The sequence below is a fragment of the Theobroma cacao genome, chromosome 5 (assembly GCF_053813885.1).
Source record: "Theobroma cacao isolate CCN51 chromosome 5, ASM5381388v1, whole genome shotgun sequence".
Classification (NCBI taxonomy): Eukaryota; Viridiplantae; Streptophyta; class Magnoliopsida; order Malvales; family Malvaceae; genus Theobroma; species Theobroma cacao.
In genome coordinates this window covers 44,311,544-44,329,173 of record NC_142643.1, presented here as the reverse complement: position 1 = coordinate 44,329,173, position 17,630 = coordinate 44,311,544, and the positions used below count along the sequence as shown (strand labels likewise).

The 17,630-nt window shown below is 34.5% G+C and overlaps 2 protein-coding genes across 4 annotated transcripts; both read right to left on the bottom strand.

Annotated features, from left to right (window-relative positions):
- Positions 1-6,962: 6,962 nt before the first annotated feature.
- On the bottom strand, positions 6,963-11,811 carry LOC148762983 (uncharacterized). 3 transcript variants are annotated; one of them, XM_088806223.1, is made up of 5 exons: positions 10,484-11,811; positions 10,170-10,292; positions 8,914-9,693; positions 8,726-8,822; positions 6,963-7,224 (listed from the first exon to the last, which is right to left on the bottom strand). In XM_088806223.1, the coding sequence occupies exons 1-5, from the start codon at positions 11,606-11,608 to the stop codon at positions 7,169-7,171; spliced, it is 2,181 nt and encodes a 726-aa protein (XP_088662349.1). In that variant the 5' UTR covers positions 11,609-11,811; the 3' UTR covers positions 6,963-7,168. The 3 variants fall into 3 exon arrangements, with proteins under 3 accessions (XP_088662349.1, XP_088662351.1, XP_088662350.1); XM_088806225.1 differs by having other exon boundaries at positions 10,973-11,810; XM_088806224.1 differs by lacking the exon at positions 8,726-8,822.
- Positions 11,812-12,838: 1,027 nt separating this feature from the next.
- LOC18600045 (uncharacterized) lies at positions 12,839-16,479 on the bottom strand. Its single transcript, XM_007030295.3, has 4 exons — positions 15,310-16,479; positions 15,102-15,221; positions 13,590-14,696; positions 12,839-13,027 (listed from the first exon to the last, which is right to left on the bottom strand). Exons 1-4 carry the CDS (start codon positions 16,405-16,407, stop codon positions 12,896-12,898), a joined length of 2,457 nt encoding a protein of 818 aa, XP_007030357.3. The 5' UTR covers positions 16,408-16,479; the 3' UTR covers positions 12,839-12,895.
- Between the last annotated feature and the right edge of the window lie 1,151 nt (positions 16,480-17,630).

The following is a 17,630-nucleotide window of genomic DNA, read 5'->3' as shown; positions in this document are numbered from 1 at the left end:
TCATGTATGATAGAGTTATGATTTAATTAGGAGCATTTGCAAGGATAATTAATAGACATTATTTTCACTACCATGGAAAAGGAGGATGATTCTTTAAAGCCATTTTGTGGTTGTATTTTAGATTATCAAAGGGCAAAATAGATCATTCAAGTGCATACATTACCTTTTTCCTTTTATTTAATTGCAGTCGTGGGTTTCTGCCTTCTCATCAGTCTTGCTGATCTTTGTGCATCCAAATTGCCAGGCAAAGACAGTAAGATTTTGCATCAATATTCTGGTAAGCTGAACTGTGTCATTATCTGATCAACAAGTTTGAGAAAGAGATAGTAAGAGGGAGGGAGTACTTATTGCTTGTACAAGTGTTAAAGGAGCAAATAAAATGCCAGAATTGAAAGTTATTCAGAATGGAAGAGAGAGATATAAGATTAAGCTGGGTGGCTAAAGGTCATGAAGGGTCCGAAATTCAGTCGCTTTGTTGCACCACAGGAGTCAAAGTTTTGATGCCTATTAATCGGGAAACGTTCAAAGTTCTCCGGATATACATAGTAATGTTAACGTAACAGTTCTTCCATGAAGTTAAACTCTTCATCTAGCCAAGCAAGGGCAGGACTAATTTTACTTTTCCCTCTACTGCTCCTCCTCGGATCATTCTGCTGTTTTTCTGTTGATTCATTTCGCTATCAGCCTGGATAGAAGTGTTGTCATAGTCTAATTCCGAATTTGAGGAAGCCTCTAGTGCTGGTTCAGTTTCTTCATGCTGAAACCATAGATTTTGTTAGATTTTAAAAATGTAGACCTCGAAAATATTAACTATTCCAAGAAATAAATAAATTGCAATGTTTAGCATCTTTAGTCTATACATGTATAGTTTGTTCACAAATTATCCAACAAAAAATTTTCAATAATAAGTTTTACCAAGCACACACAAAAATTCCATTTTACTTCTAACAAAAAAAATAAAATTCAAATCAGGCTTATTAGATTGAAATTGATAAAATTAGCTGGAGTAATAAATGCCAATCAGTATAAGAGGTGGTGTATATAATTTGGTGAAGTATATGTTTAATTTATATTCGTATTTTCCAATCAGTAATGTAGTGTAGACAAATTCTACTTAGAATATCATAGTGGTAAACTTACCACAGGAAGCATGCACTCGATGTGGGCAACAAATAATCTATCACACTCTTCACAGGGATAAACATGATTTCTTTAGTTCCTTTTTTCTTCGCAAATGTCACAATAGTATTTTCTTAAATTATCTATCACAAAATTATCTTCAAGAGTCAAACGATAAATGTGACATTTGAATTTGATTGGGTGTGGTATTGGAACACATTTCAAGTGCAAATACAATAACATACTCCACGCAAAAATAAAAAGGGGCACCGCTGAAAGGTTGTTTGCTTCTGAGACATATGTGGAAGGAATTTCGAGTATCTGGTCAAAAATAATAAAAATTATGCATGTGAGACTTAAAATTTAAAGCCGGCCTCAGGAAATTAGCACAATCAAGATCAAGGTGGAAATCACACTGATGACAACTATAGCTGATTTTTCTGAATTCCATATCTGCAGACAGAACAACATTCATGACAACGGGTGACTTGCAGGTGAAGGGGGTGTAGTGGATGAAATGGGTGTCGCATCTCCCTCATAAGTGCAAGAGAAGATTCATGAAGGACCACCCAAAGACAATCACCACTCTATAGGATGGACCCACGATTGGTAGCAGCAAGCATGGCATTTTAAATCTTCTTTGAGATTGGGTCTACGATTGAAAAACTCTAGCTTATGATCTTCATTGAAAGGGCACAACAACTTGGATAATCTCTCCATCTCTTTTAGCCTTTGGCCCTCATTTTTAGGTGCTACAATTGGAGTGGTAGCACATTTCATGTCAAGATTGAAATCACATGGATTGCACTTGTAAACAAACCCATAAGAATGGTCTCTGCATTCATCACATGTGAATGACTTACATCCATCCGTGAAGAGCTTGAGAGGATGCTGGGGTGCGAAAGGTGTGGCACCTCATAAGGCAATGTGGTGCATGTTTTGTGTAAGTAGTATTTGCAATTTTTACAAGCACAGGCTTGGGTAGAAATTTCCAAACTGTAAGCATTGCAGAGAAGATTTCGATTCTGTTCAATAGCCTCATTAAAGCTCAGGGGATGTGGATGATCAAAATATTCAATCTGCATGAAAAACTTGGCTGAGTGAAGAAACTTATTAATCTTTCTCTATTTGTTGAGTAAAGTGTACCACTAATTTGTACCCTTGTCATTATGTTTTATTTTCTGATTCTTTGAATTTATTTTAAATTCATCCATCAATGAACGCAACTTTAAAATTTGAGAAGGAATTTGTCACCTTGGAGCTATATGTATGCCCATGTGACTAAAATCACATAAGTAAACGTGTATGTGGCACTTGGATAGAACATTCTATCTATATTCTATAAGCAATTCCTAGACGAATGAATTTGAAAAAGCACGAATGAAAATAAAATCTTACGGTTCTGTTAAGATTATTAGTACAATTTACACCTTTATTTGTTTAAAAAGAAAATAAAAAGAAACAAAAATTTTAAAAAAAAAATAAAATATGGATGGCTGAAGGTTGGAAAATTTTTCACTACTAGATTGCTCACTGTATTATCAGCTAGGGAAGGTTGGAAAATTTTTCACTTAGACATGAAATCTGCTTTTTTGAATGGTGTGTTATCTGAAGATATTTACATAGAACAGCCTGAAGGGTATGTGAAGGAAGGTAATGAAGGCAAAATTTACAAGCTGAGAAAGGCATTGTATGGCTTGCAACAGGCTCCTAGAGCTTGGTATGAGAGGATAGATGAGCACTTTAAGAACCAAGGCTTTGTTAAGAGTGTGAATGAGCATACTTTATATGTCAAGAAGTCAAATGAGTTAATTGTGTTGATTGTTGACCTTTATGTTGATGATATGTTGATAACAAGGCCAGACAAAGCTTATTTGGAAGATTTCAAGACACAAATGATGAATGTCTTTGATATGACAGACATGGGACTTATGTCCTATTTTTTAGGCATGGAGGTGTTGCAATTGCCTGATCAAATAATCCTGCATCAAAAAAAATATGCCAAGGACCTGTTGAAGAAATTTGATATGGACTCCTGCAAAGCTATAGACCTACGATTTACTACTGGAAACAAGCTGATCAAAGAGGATGAATGAGGGAAAGCTGACGGAATGCTGTACAGAAGCATGGTAGGCTCTCTTTTGTACTTGTCAGCTATTAAACCTGACATTATGTTTGCTACAAACATGTTTTCCAGATTCATGCAAAGTCCATCTGTTTGTCATTTCACTACTGCAAAAAGGGTCCCTAGGTATATTAAAGGTACAATGAACTTGGGTTTGAAGTACATGAAGGACGAAAGTTGTGAGTTAATAGGTTTTAGTGACAGTGATTGAGCAGGATCTATTGATGACTCAAAAAACGCTGGTCATTTTTGTTTTTCATTTGGCAGTGCTGTTTTCTGTTGGAATACCAAGAAGCAATATGCTGTGGCTCAGTCTTCTACTGAAGCTGAGTATATAGCTATAACAGCTGCAACTAATCATGCTATATAGTTGAGGAAATTGTTAACTGATATGGGTTTCAAGCAGGAGAAAGCAACTCAGATAAATGGAGACAATCAGTTAACCATAGCTATTGTTAGAAATCCAGTACAACATGGGAGGACAAATCATATAAGCCATTAGAGAATCTGTCAAAGAAGGTGAAATTCAATTGGTTTACTGTCCTATTGAGATGCAACTTGATGATATCTTCACACAAGGATTGCCAAAAGAAAAGTTTGAACTTATGAGAATGAATCTTGGTGTTTACCAGGTGTTCAATCATCGGGGTATGTTGAAGAATGATTGAAACCTTAGTGCTAACTACTCTCAGAGGAATGAAGACTCGGTGAAATTTTGGAGTTTTTGGTTGCCATTAAAACACAAGCAGTTGTGTCGTTTTGGTCTTATTAGTTTTGACTAAACGCTTTGTTGTGAGTCGTTTTAGTGTACTAGTTAAACTCAAAGTCTCATGTCGTTTTGTTACTTCACCAATGTCTGTTGCAATAGCCGTTATTAGCACTGGTAGCTGGGAGTTCTTGTTATTATTCTGTTGTTTGTTTCTTGACAGAGCCCGATCTTTGTGGGTTCAGATGATTAGCTGTTGTAATCAAATATACAAGCTCTAACAGAGCTGGAAATAGAGTGTGACAGTTAGTTTTCTTTGTGTGTTCAACTTGATTCTTCTTCTTTCTATTCGGTTTTCCTTTGTTTTCTTTCTGTGTTTTCAACAGTAAGACAGTACTTCTTCTTCCTAAATATGCAAGCCAAATATACTACAATAAGTTTCTAAAATAGCCAAAGCATTAAGATGGATTATAAGATTAGAAATCAACATGCATATGTACTGCAGATTTTAAAATCAAATTTGCTGTATTATTCTTTAAATAATATTTAGATTAATATGGCTATATTAAAAAAGAAAACATTTATACAACAAAGATGGGTATATATGCATGATGTTTGGGTATGATCAAAGAATTACTTATATAATCATTGATGCTTGTAATAATAGTCATATTTATGTATGCAACATGCAATGTTCTTAATTAAAAGGAAAATATCTCAAAAAATTATAGTAGTTGAAACGATTAGATGAATATAACCAAACATCAATAGATAGATCCTATCCAAATTCAATAAATCAACTTCGAAGGGGCTAAATTAATTATTGGTGATGCAAATTAATTGCATGACATAATCTTTTCCTTTAAAAAATTAAGTAATATATATCATCAAAATTTTAAATCCTGTTTTCAGATAGCAGAGTAACAATAAAGTATAAATTCTTTAATTTTAAAAGCTTATAATTAGAGATTTACCTTGAAAAGCATATATTCTATATGAGCGACAAATAGTCCTTGACATTTTTCACAGTAACATACATGATCAGTTGGGTATCCTTTTTTATTGCAAACATCATAATTAAATTCTCCTAAATTATCTTCGATAAATGAATCTTTAAAAGTGAAAGGATAAACATGACATTTATATTTCACAATTTGATGAAGGGGCACACATTCCAGATGGAAATTGATGTGACACTTTAGACAACGATAGAAGGATTGTCCACTACAAATTTTGTCAAACTAGGCAATCTAAAAATATAAGTTTTGTTTTTTCTCCTAATATGACTATTCTTTGACCCTACCAATAAGGTTAAATGTTGACCATGTCCACATGTATTTTGTAATTAGAGATTGATCTCCCAACTGTATCATCAGTTATATAATAGTAGTATTTGTAATATCTGTTCAGTGAAGCCAATGGTTGCTTGTGATATATTTTCAACTCATGCCATTGGAGTTAATTGTGGTTTTGATTTTGATTTGTGCCACTAGGGTTAATTGTAGTTTTATTTTCAACCTATGCCATAAGGGTTAAGTGTGGTCATAACGTATTATAAAAGTAAGGGTGTGTATTTTTCGGTTCACTCAGTTTTTGGTTCGATTTTTCTTAAAACCGATCAAAAAATTGAAACATTTTAACCGATCGAACTGCATAGTGAGTAAAATCGGTGTCGGTCGATTTTAAAAGAGGTCAGTTTGGTCCGTTTCGGTCGGTTTTAAGATCAAACCGTACAAGCACAATGTTACCAAAGAGGTAAGGTGGTGCACCCATGGAGTGATACTAGCAGTGGTGTTAGGCATCGTGGTGTTAGCTCTGTTCTTGTTGGGTGACCAAGGTGACGCTATAACGGAAGCCATTACCGAGCTGTTGAGTCCGGTCGATCTTCTTCTCTTGCCCATCATTCTACTCCTCACCATCCGGTTCCTTTCCTCGAATCGTGGCTCCTTCATCTCCAACATTTTCTCCACCAACGAACCTGACTTTATCCACCGAGTCAGCGGTTCCCCTTTTAGGGTTGCCCCTCAGACTCTAAGCAGTAGCTTGCCTCATACCATATTTGCATCTTTGGCAGTGATGATGACTCCGATATTTGACTCAGCTTCGATCTAAGGGTCTAAGGTTGCTTTTTTTTAAAAAAAACAAAAACATATCATCGGCTGGTTATTCGGTCGGTTCGGGGGGGAAGGAGTCCTCCTCGAGGGCTGAGCCGATAGGCGGACGAGGCCGATCGGATCGACCGACGATTGCAGTTGGTTGCCTGGTTGCAACCTACAGTTACGGTCGGTTGCCCGGTTACAACCGACCGCCGCTCACCCCTATATAAAAGACCATTAAAATCTGTAATTTTTGTGAAATTTATATTTTTGTTCTGTTATTTGAAATTTTAGAATTAGATAGCTTTGTTATTTGAAATTAGATTATCCTAAATTCTATTTTTGATACTTATGAGAGAATATGTAATTTTGGCCTAAATATTTTGTGCATGTTTAATTTGACTGAAGAAATGTTAGTTACTTACTGAGTTGTTATACTCACTCCCTTTTTCACATTTTTTTCAAGTTGTGATCTGGTCAACCGTGCGAGAATTTTGGCGAGTGACGTTTTGTAATCTGTATATGAATACAAATTATTTTAGGATTGTTTAAATGTTATGAACTTCAGACTATTTAAATTAGCATTCAAGCCTTATTTTCGACATGTTAGTTTCATAGTATTAGAGACTTAATTTTAAACATTGTCGAATTATGACATTTTGAATCATTTGACGGATTTAGTTTTAATGAATCATTATATCCTTTAGTCATATTAGCCTCTATTAGTTAATTGTATAAGGTATATGAATTTGAGTCTTGCATGTCTATAGGATTATATTTTACAGATATGTAACGTCTGTTGTGCCTCAGGTCTGGGATGTGACAAAATTGATTTGGCTTTGTCCAAAACTAGCTTTTATGTTAAAAAAGAGTCTCTTACTAAGGTTTAAGACACATTCTAGCTTTTTTATTAATAAAATCCCAACTTAAAATAAAAAACAATATTCTTCAAATCTTGTCTCCCAATACACTAAATAGTATTAACTGGACATATCACATATTTTCCTAGGGTGTCGACAGTTCTTCCATGGATCTATCACTCTGGGATATACTCCTCTCGATTCCATTTGCTCTGTTTCTTCCCTTGTGAAAGATTAGCTCTCAACCTGGATAGAGCTCTTCTCAAATTCTGACTCCAAATTCGGAATTGCTCTTATTACTGATGAAGATTCTTCCACCTGACAAATGATAGATGTTGTTCGTTTTTGAAACTGAAAACTTTGCTAAAATTATATTCAAGAAAATAAATTGTAAAGTTTAGTAAATTTAATAGAGATTTTTTTTTGTCATATACACATTTCATTTGTTTCATTTATGATTATAATTGGCAAATTATTCTTAAGGGAAAAAAAAGATGTATAGGTCGGTCTGTAAATTATGCAACATGAAGCCTATGCGTTACTGGCAAAGACATAATATCCTGCTTCTAGCAAAAAAAAAAAAAAAAAACCAGAGTGATTCATAATATTTTCAACATTAGTACATAATTCTGATTAAATCAATCAAATTTCAATATAACAAAGTAAAGTGGTTAGATTTATAAATTTTTCTTGTCTAAACCATGAATGGAATTTTATGTGCATACAAATTTGCATTTGTTGTTCTTTTGAAATATCAGTAATGACATTGACAGATTATTTTTAATAGAGATCATAGATTTACATGGACTTACCATTGGAAGCACACATTCAATGTGAGCAACGACGTGGCCTTGACATTCCTCACAATAATAAATATGATCTTTTGAATGCCTTTTTTCTTCACAAATATCACAATAGTACTCTCCCGAGTCATCTTCAACGAAAGAATCTTTAAGGATAAAAGGATGGATGTGACAGGTAGATTTAATTGTATGCGGGACAGGAACACATTTCAAATGGAAATTGACAGAACACTTCACGCAACGATAAAAAGGTCCATTGCACATTTCACTGCATGTACTACACAAGAAGCTAAATTCATGGGGTTCTCTAAATCGGTCTAAGAACATTTGGTTATCTATTCCAAAGTAGTAAAGATTATGCTTGTGGGAACTAGATTTTAAGACCCTCCTAAGGGAATTGGCACACACTAAGTGGAGGTCAAGTTTACACTGCCAACATCCATATCTAATGAAATCGCCCAATCGGAACTCCAATTTGCAAGCATGACACTTCCTATCATTAGGATCATGGAAGGCAACCAAAGGATGTAATGGATGAAATGGGTGTTGTATCTCTTGTGGTAATGTTCTAAGGCAAGATTCATGAATAAAGTGAAGGCAATCAAGGCAACAATAGGCTAGACCTAAGATTGGTAAATTGCAACCACAACATGCTGCTGATTTATTTCCAAGATTGCCAAGAACCAACATATGCTGATGACTAAAATGGAGTAACTCGGTTTCTTTCTCCCTATGTTTTGGCTTTTGGCAACCAACTTTAGAAGCAACTAACATTGCACATTTTACATCGATCTTGAACTGACAATCCATGCAGAGGTAAACAAAACCACCAGAAAATTCTCCACATTCATCACATAAAAAGCATCTACTTTCTGAATAAGGGAATTGAGGTAAGAGAGTGAGATAATGTAGGGAGTGAAAAGGGTGTATCAGCTCATAGGGTAACTCAGCGCACGCTTTATGTAATCCATAATAAAATAAAGGAAATTCACAGGTTTTGCAGATGTAGACTGTACCATTAAGCTCTTGCCTACAAGCTTTGCAATTTTCATACTCATACTTTTTAGTTAGATGGAAAAGGCTCAAGGGATGCCAATGGCTGAAATGTTCAATCTGCACCTCAAAGGACAAAAGAGAGACAGAAAGTGAACAAATTTGTTTTAATATATACCAAAAATTATAAGAAGAGTTGAGGAAAGTAAACCTCGAGTGCAGGTGTCTTCGAGGGCTTCAAAGGATGAGGACTCATCTTTTTGGTGCCATTGATGGATGTCGATGCCTTTCCTTGATTGGCTTCATTTTTCTCATTTGTTTCTTCATTCCCATTCTCACTCTCATCGTCTTCTTCATCACTGCTTTCCTCATTCTCCTCTAATTCCCCTTCCTCGTCTTCTTCCATATGTTCCTCATTTTTCCCTTCTTTCTCTTCATCTTCTACCTCATGTTTTTCCTCTTTATTCTTGAACTCTTTTTTCTCTTCTTCACTCATTTCCTTTAATTTGTCATCCTCCTCTTCTTTTTCTTCATCACTGCTTTCCTCGTTCTCCTCTAATCCCTCTTCTTCTTCCATATGTTCCTCATTTTCCCCTTCTTTCTCTTCATCTTTTTCCTCATATTTTTCCTCTTTATGTTTGAACTCTTTTTTCTCTTCCTCGCTCGTTTCCTTTAACTTGTCATCCTCTTCTTCTTTTTCTTCATCACTACTTTCCTCGTTCTCCTCTAATCGCTCTTCTTCTTCCATCTTTTGCTCATCCTTCCCTTCTTTCTCTTCATCTTCTTCCTCTTCTTCATTCATTTCCTCTTTGTCGCCGTCCTCTTCTTCTTCACTAGTCCATTCATCATCAATATCATCAGTCTCTTCATCCTCTTCATCGTCACTACTACTTTCTTCATCTTCATCCTTCTCACGTAGCTCTTTTTTCTCCTTCTTCTTTTCCTTTTCCTCTTGTTGAAGGTCCTTCAACAAAAGGTGCACTTCTTGCATCTGCCCAAAATGGCACTGTTACATATCATCTTATCCATGCGTTGTTTTTGTTGTCATTGCATTCATGCATTGCTTTTAAGGTAGAATAGAAAATGTTACTGAAATAATATTTAAAAAAAAAACAAAATTGTTGGTAGAGTAAAATAAATTAAGAATGTTTATTTTTCCTTGCAATTTTATTTAGAAGCTCTAATTGTAAAGGTATATATATGAACTCGATCCTTTTCAAGGGCTTGTCAAATTTATATTTGAAGCTAAAATGATCCAAACAGACCGAAAAGGAGTTTAGAAGAGAAAGCATTTCCATTAAGCAACTCCAAATCATATGGATGAGGGCAAGTGTTGGCGTGCATGTGCAATAAAGGTAGTATGACTATATAGGTTTAGGTCAACAATGATTCAAATGGGCTCAAACCACACTTTCTTAAACAAAAGTTTGTTAAAAACATGACAGAGAAAAAGAATTACGATTGTACCTCAAACAATTGATTCTTGTCCATATAGTTACCAGCTGTTTCTTTGAGCTTTGGAATTTTTCCATCACTCAATTGAACTCTTTTCGTTAAATCCATCATTTTCCTCACTTCAGAGTCAGAAACCTATGGCCAAAACCAAAAAGTCAGATATCATATTCATAGTTGATTTTCAATAAATCATGTTCTTGTTTAGCTGAGCACATACAACAAGGTTAAAAAAATTATCTTTATCACTAAGAGATACATTGAGACTACTTGCTGTTCATAGAAAATTTCCCTAAGAGATTGTAAATGACCAAATGTGTGCTTATTACCTCTTTGACAACACATTCGACATGACCAATATACGTACACTTCTTGCAATAATAAATATGATGCTTTGGATTTCTTTCTTCTTCACAAATATCACAATAATACTCTCTTATATCATCTTCAATAATCCCATCATGAAGGATGAGAAAATGCCTGTGATATCTGTGTTTAGCTATAGGTGATATTGGAAGACATCTGAAATGGATGTTGAAATTACATTGCACACAACGGTAGAAACCACCTTCTTTACTTTTTTTGGAATCACAGTCACCGCCACAGGCATTGCAATTGAAACGTTTTTCAGTACTTCTCGAAAAGTAAGTAAGACTATGCTTATGGCACTTATGGTTAAGTGTAGGTAGCAGCCTAGCACAGGAAATATGAAGGTAGAAATTACACTCATGACAGGCATAGTATGCTGTTAAACTGAGTAAAAGTGGACAGTTACAGGCATTGCAAGAGAATTGATAAAAGGGATTGTAGTACTGCACGTAAAGATAGTGTTGTCGATGAAAAGGATGCTGAAGTCTTGTGGGTATCTTAGACATACAGGACTCATGGAGGAAGAACCTGCAACCATAAGGTCCACTTTTGAAACAACCATAGGACATGCCTGATAAACGCTTGTCACACCAACTACAATCAAGTTCATAATATTTTGTTGTCTTCCTATACTTGAAGAGAGCCAATGGTTCCCCATGGCTGAAATGCTTGATTCTGTTTCTCGCCCTGCCTGCAGGTATCAGACCCTGATCTTCTCGAGTGAGTTGATCCTTAGTTGAAGAAGCACAAGCTAAATCAACATCGATATCGCAACTGTAGCAGTGGTATCTAGGGCCTCGAGAATTGTGAAAACACCTTTCACATAAGAAATCCGAAGACTCATCCTGTAGTTTTAGCTTGTGCATTGAGTGGGAAGGGTGAGTAATCTCTGAGGGCATCCGTCTTTCGGCACACCATCTGTGCCGTGAAAACTTGCATGTTTCACAGGCATAAACCAAACCATAGATCTCCTTGCGGCAAACATCACATCGTTGCTTAGTAGTCCCCTTTTCCACATAAGAATGGAACAAGGTGTGCTCATGAGAATCGAAAGATCGTTTCTCCCTTGCTGGAGAATTCCCCATACAAAAAAGAAATAGTAATTACTTATGCGAAAGATACGAATTTCATGGAAGGTGCCAAGAGAAACAAATGCTAAGACTTGGGTTTAAGAAGATATTGGATAATAATGAAGGAAGGGTGTGTAAGAGAGGAAGGACTGCCAATCTGCCTCAAAAGTGAAAGCTATGGATTGATGAAATTTGGAAGTGGTGTTTCTTTGGATTGACAAAATAATTTAACTGGTAATTGCTATGTTTAATTTACGGCCCACAAACCTATTTGATCAGAGACCCACAAAATTATTATCATTTCGGTAATTATTGGATGGGAATTAAAGAAGAAAGGAATATTATTTAAATGTTGTACAAGAAAAAATAAATTAATTCATTAAACTAGCTTTTCTAAAAATAAAAGGTGCACTCCAAATTAAATAATATTATATAAAAATTATTTTAATTGTGTGATGGAAACATGCAAGACATGTATATGCTTGTTGCTGTGAAATAATTAAAGGTAACAACTTTAGGTTAATTAATTTGGTGATTCACCAAGAAGCAACCCTGCTTTAAATTTAATATTGGAGCATAAAGTTCTTTACTTATTATGAAAGTATGAAAACAACTATATTGCTTTAACGAGTTAGCTAATCGTTGGGGCCCTAAACAATTTAGCATTTATCCTTTTTATTTTGAGTACTGTATATGTTTTCCTTTCTCCTTTCACAAAAAGAAAAGGGCTAAAAAACTATTAATCATTCATGTCTATATGCTATAAAATAAATAAATAAATAAAAAGAGAGAAACAAGATCAATTGCAATGTTTGAAACATTTGAATACCATCATGGACATTACAAAAGATTAATTCTGGGAGAACGTATATATAAAAAGGGCCACAATGAGCCAAAAACAAAAGAAGAAAGCTTTATCAAGCATTTGAACAAACTAGTAATGATTGCAGCCACTAATGATCTCTTTTGATAAACTGGTAAGGATTATTAATTTTCATAATCAAGTAAAAAAAAAAAGCTGAATTCTTGCTTTTCTGCTTCAATAACTAATTGAATTGGTCAAGAAATTGCTTCAACCTCAGCCATAGGAACGCTGCAATAAGTCTTTAACCCTTGCTATATAGTAGAGTTGAGTTTTGACAGCTGATATGTTACAAATCAGATTTAACTTTAAAAAAATACAATATCATCCATATATATATATATATATATATATATATATATATATATATAGTTGTAGTATCATTACAGACGTTTCCTATTAGAGTTTCAATCAATGGTAATTAATCAAATGCCTTGCAATTATTCCTCATGATCAATTGCTTTCTGAAGATCTGAAATTTGCCTCCTCCTAGCCAAGTATGCCTTCCTCGTTCTCTTCTTCCTCTCCCTCTCGCTCTCCCTTGGAACCAAGTAAGACAGTACTTCTTCTTCCTGAAAATGCAAGCCAAATATACTACAATAAGTTTCTAAAATAGGCAAAGCATTAAGATGGATTATAAGATTAAGAATCAACATGCATATATACTACAGGTTTTTAAATCAAATTTGCTGTATTCTTCTTTAAATACTATTTAGAATTAAAGAGCTATATTTAAAAAAAACAAAAACAAAAGCATTTATACACCAAAGATGGGCATATATGCATGCATTTATGCACATGCGTGGGTATGATCAAAGAATTACTTATATAATCATTGATGCTTGTACCAACAGTCATATGTATGTATGCAACATGCAATGTTCTTAGTGATAAGGTAAATATCTGGAAAAATTATAGTAATTAAAATGATTAGATAAATATATCCAAACATCAATAGATAGATCCTATCTAAATGCAATAAATTAATTTCAAGGGGCTAAAAAAATAATTGGTGATGCATATTAATTGCATGACATGATCTTTTCATTTCAAAAATTAAGTAATATATATCATCAAAACTCTAAATCTAGTTTTCCGTTAATAAAAAATAAAAGCTTAGAGTTAGAGATTTACCTCAAGAAGCACACATTCTATATGAGCAACAAATTGTCCTTGACATTCTTCACAGTAATATATACCATCACTTAGATGTCTCTCTTTTTCGCAGACATCACAATAATATTCTCCTAAATCATCTTCGATAAATGAGTCTTTAAGAGTGAAAGGATGGATATGACTTTTAGATTTGACAATTTGAGGAATGGGCACACATTCTATATGAAAATTGATGTAACACTCTAGACAGCGGTAGAAGGGTTGTCCACTACAAACTTCGCCACAATGACTACAAAAATATGCAGCGTAGAAATCAATGGAGGTAGAGTACATGGCGAAGAACCGATCAAACTCCGTTCCAAAATAGTAAAGATCGTGCATGTGAGACTTACGTTTCAGAGGCCGTCTTAGGGAATCAGCACATGTAATATGAAAGCTGAGGTGACACTCTTCGCAGATATAGCTATAGCAAGCTGATAAAAGCTTTAGTGCACAAGCAAGACAACAGCCATATCTCGTGTAACTCAAAATTGACATGTGCTGCGGATGAAGTGGGACTTGCATCACTTGTGGTAATCTAAGACAAGATTCATGAAGAATCCAACCACAGACAAAGCAGTAGTAAGTTGGACCAAAGATTTGCAATCGACAGAAATTGCATTGTCTTTCATATGTAGGGTCCCTAAAATTGCCAAAGACTAGCTTATGCCTGTGGCTGAAATGGAATAACTCGGTTTCCCTCTCTGCCTCTTTCAATGTAGAGAGTCCTCGCTTAGGACCTGCTTGCATGGCACACTTCAGATCAAGCACGAAATCACACTCCTCACAAAGATAAAAGAAGCCAAGGAAAAAGTCTCCACACTCATCACATGTAATGAAATCTCCCATAGAAGGATGTCTGGTATAGAGGTTGAGAACGTGGTGGGAGTGAAGAGGGTGTTGTATCTCATTAGGTAATTGAGAGCATTTTTCATGTAGATAATAACCCTGAATGTAGAGAGGGCATTCTTCACAGATGTAGCCAGGACCGCTAAGTATTAAACGGCAAGCTGTGCAATATTGGGGTTCAAACTTTTCAGTTGCCTCGCAGAATTTCAACAGGTGTTCATGGATGAGAGGTCGAACCTGCATTTTAAAACATCTCCATATGTAAAACAAGACGATGTATTAATTGTCATGTAACCATTTAATATAAACACAAAAATCAATATTGAAATTATGAATAAAAGTGAGTAGCTGTTATTACTAGTTGATGATTAATTTTATGATGGTAATCCTTAATCGGAGAAAGAAAGGCACATTTGTCCTTTACCGAATATAGCATTTACTTTATAAATAAAACATTTATGCGAAAAGCATACCATTCCATAGGAATTAAAATGCCAAAGGCAAAAGGAAAAAGGAAAATTGAATGAGAAACATTAATTAGATGCTGGAGTACTGCTAGCGACCTTTACTGATAGCGATGATTTAAAAGTAATAAATAAAATGAATGAAAATTAATTAATATTTTCCATGATAGTTTCCCACCAGAGTTTGTTGAAGATCGTCATAAATTGTTTCAAATTGCTCCATTTCCTTCTCTACAAAAGCTTCGCTATCCATGGATTCGGGAGCTGAGGATGAAACCTTTCCTGCTGATGTTTCATCCTAATTAAGAAACAAACGTTTTCATCACTAGCATAACATGGGAAAAAGTTTGTGAGAAATAATTCTTTTCATTAATTAAGGATTTTACCTCATTGAGCACACACTGAATATGAGCAATATATGTACACTTCCTACAATAATAAACTTCATGTGTTGGATCTCGTTCTTTCTCACAAATATCACAGTAATATTCTCCAAAATCATCCTCTTTAATTGAATTTTCAAGAACAAGCAGATGTATATGGTATCTATGTTCAGCTGAAGGTGGTATTGGAACACATTTGAGATGGAGATTTAGATCACATTGTACACATCGATAAAGACTATCCAAACAAAGCTCATGACAGGTATTGCATTCCAAGTAGTACTTGATAATTTTATCCTTGAAATTATTGAGACCAAAATAAGTGAGATAGTGGTCGTGGCACTCATGTTTAAGGGTGGGAAAGAGTTTTGCACAGTCAAAATCAAGGTTGAAGTTGCATTCTTGGCAACAATAGCTGTAGGTGGAAGCTGTTCTTTGTCGAATAAGTTGTGTACAAGCATTGCAATTAGTGTTGCTATCCACAAAGTGCAAGCGAAGAGGGTGCGATGGATGAAAAGGATGGTTCAATGTTTTTGGTATCTTATTGGTACAAAACTCATGAAGGAAGAACCGACATCCTTTACAACCATAGAAAATACCTGTTAGAGGTTTGTCACACCAACTACAATTATAATCATGTTCTTCTTTGCTGCTATGTTTGTAGAGGACCAGCGGATCTCTATGGCAGTAATGCTGAATTATCTGTTTATCCCTGTCTGCACTAGATCTCTCCTTCTTCACAGCTTGCTGATCATCATTAGTTGAAAAGGCGCATACTAAATCAAGCTCGAAATTACAACGGCTGCAAGTGTAATTGGTGCCAGAAGAAATTTTCAAACATATATCACAGATAAATTCCCTAGTAAATACACCAGACCAATCCAGTATAAGATGGTGCTGCGAGTGGAGAGGATGTGTAATCTCACGAGGCAGATGTTCCAGGGCTTCGGCGCATGATTCGTGCAGCCAAAGTTGGCACCTCAGGCAAGCATAGGCTGCGCCACAGATTTCCTCCCTGCATTTATGGCACTGTTTATCATCAGTCTCATGAAAACAATAATAGTGCATGGAATGTTCATGACTGGCAAGTTTGATCTCCATCTCAAACAGAGGTACAATAAAAAGATGCACAAATCAATAGAAAGATAGAACAGAGAGGGCAATGAGGACAAGTGGCTGGCAACAGAATTATATGGGGCGATGTGCAAAAGGGGAGGTAATTAACTAGTAATCAACTCTACAATGTTGCAGTGTGTACATAAATAATATTACTTTCTTGTGTGTAAAAAGCAGCCAGGGAATATATATATATGCTTCCCAAAAGGTAACCAAAATAAAATACTATTACTTTCTTGTGTGAAGCGAACACGTTGGGTATATATTAGGTTAGTTAATTGGGTGAGTCACCAAGCAAAATTATATTTATTTAGTTTTTGAAATATTAAAAATTTGAAGTTAATTAATAAATATTATCGACTGCAATTCCTTTTTTCTTTTAATTTATATTATTGGCTTCAATATTAGTTCTATATATGATAAAAAAAAATAATTGATATTAAATTCTAATTCTATGATTTTGAAACAATCATTAGCTCTTTAAAGACTATAATTTAACCCAATTCATAAATTATCAACAATTTAAAATTAATACTTTCCTTTAAAAGGTATACATATATATATAACTCTCAAAATTGAATTTTTGAACTTTTATTTAAATAATGTTTAATACTCATACAATTATCATATCAATGATAGAACACATTTTAATGTCAAGTTACTTATAATAGAAAATAATAATATGTATAAAAATATTAAAAATAAATACATATAAAGAAAAGTATTGGAAGGATTAGAACAACATAAAAGGATGGAAACAAATTCTTTGTTTTATTAGATGGCAAATTACAATATGGTTGTCCAAACTATTACTTGCATTTAATCATCAATAACACAGTATATATGGTAGTACATTTAGGTCCACATTCATGATTAATTAAGGCAACATGTATGGGAGACAGGAGGTTAGTTTAAGTTGGATTTAAATTTCTCCTTCTCAAATAAAATAAAAAAAATAATTACTTCCATCTCCCCAAACAAATCCTAGAATTAGTATTCATCCCATCAACTCATCAACTCTAGAACTAAGAAAGCAATATCATTCATTGCTTTTATGGGGCAATGTGCAAAAGGGGAGGTAATTAACTATTAATTAATTATACAACCTAGCAGTGTATACATAAATAAAGAAGTTTCATCATTCATGTGTGTATGAAGCAGCCAGGGAATATATGCATACTTCCCAAAAGGTAACCAAAATAAAATAA

What these genes read in the sequence shown, in the direction of transcription:
- LOC148762983 (XM_088806223.1), bottom strand. Translation starts at nt 11,608, where the DNA reads ATGGGGAATTCTCCAGCAAGGGAGAAACGATCTTTCGATTCTCATGAG. An exon ending in TCGAATGTGTTGTCAAAGAG is followed by an intron (nt 10,293 to 10,483) that starts GTAATAAGCACA and finishes TTTTGGCCATAG; the next exon opens with GTTTCTGACTCTGAAGTGAG. An exon ending in ACAAGAATCAATTGTTTGAG is followed by an intron (nt 9,694 to 10,169) that starts GTACAATCGTAA and finishes CATTTTGGGCAG; the next exon opens with ATGCAAGAAGTGCACCTTTT.
- LOC18600045 (XM_007030295.3), bottom strand. Translation starts at nt 16,407, where the DNA reads ATGGAGATCAAACTTGCCAGTCATGAACATTCCATGCACTATTATTGT. An exon ending in ACGATCTTCAACAAACTCTG is followed by an intron (nt 14,697 to 15,101) that starts GTGGGAAACTAT and finishes TTTAAAATGCAG; the next exon opens with GTTCGACCTCTCATCCATGA. An exon ending in TAGAATGTGTGCTTCTTGAG is followed by an intron (nt 13,028 to 13,589) that starts GTAAATCTCTAA and finishes TTGCATTTTCAG; the next exon opens with GAAGAAGAAGTACTGTCTTA.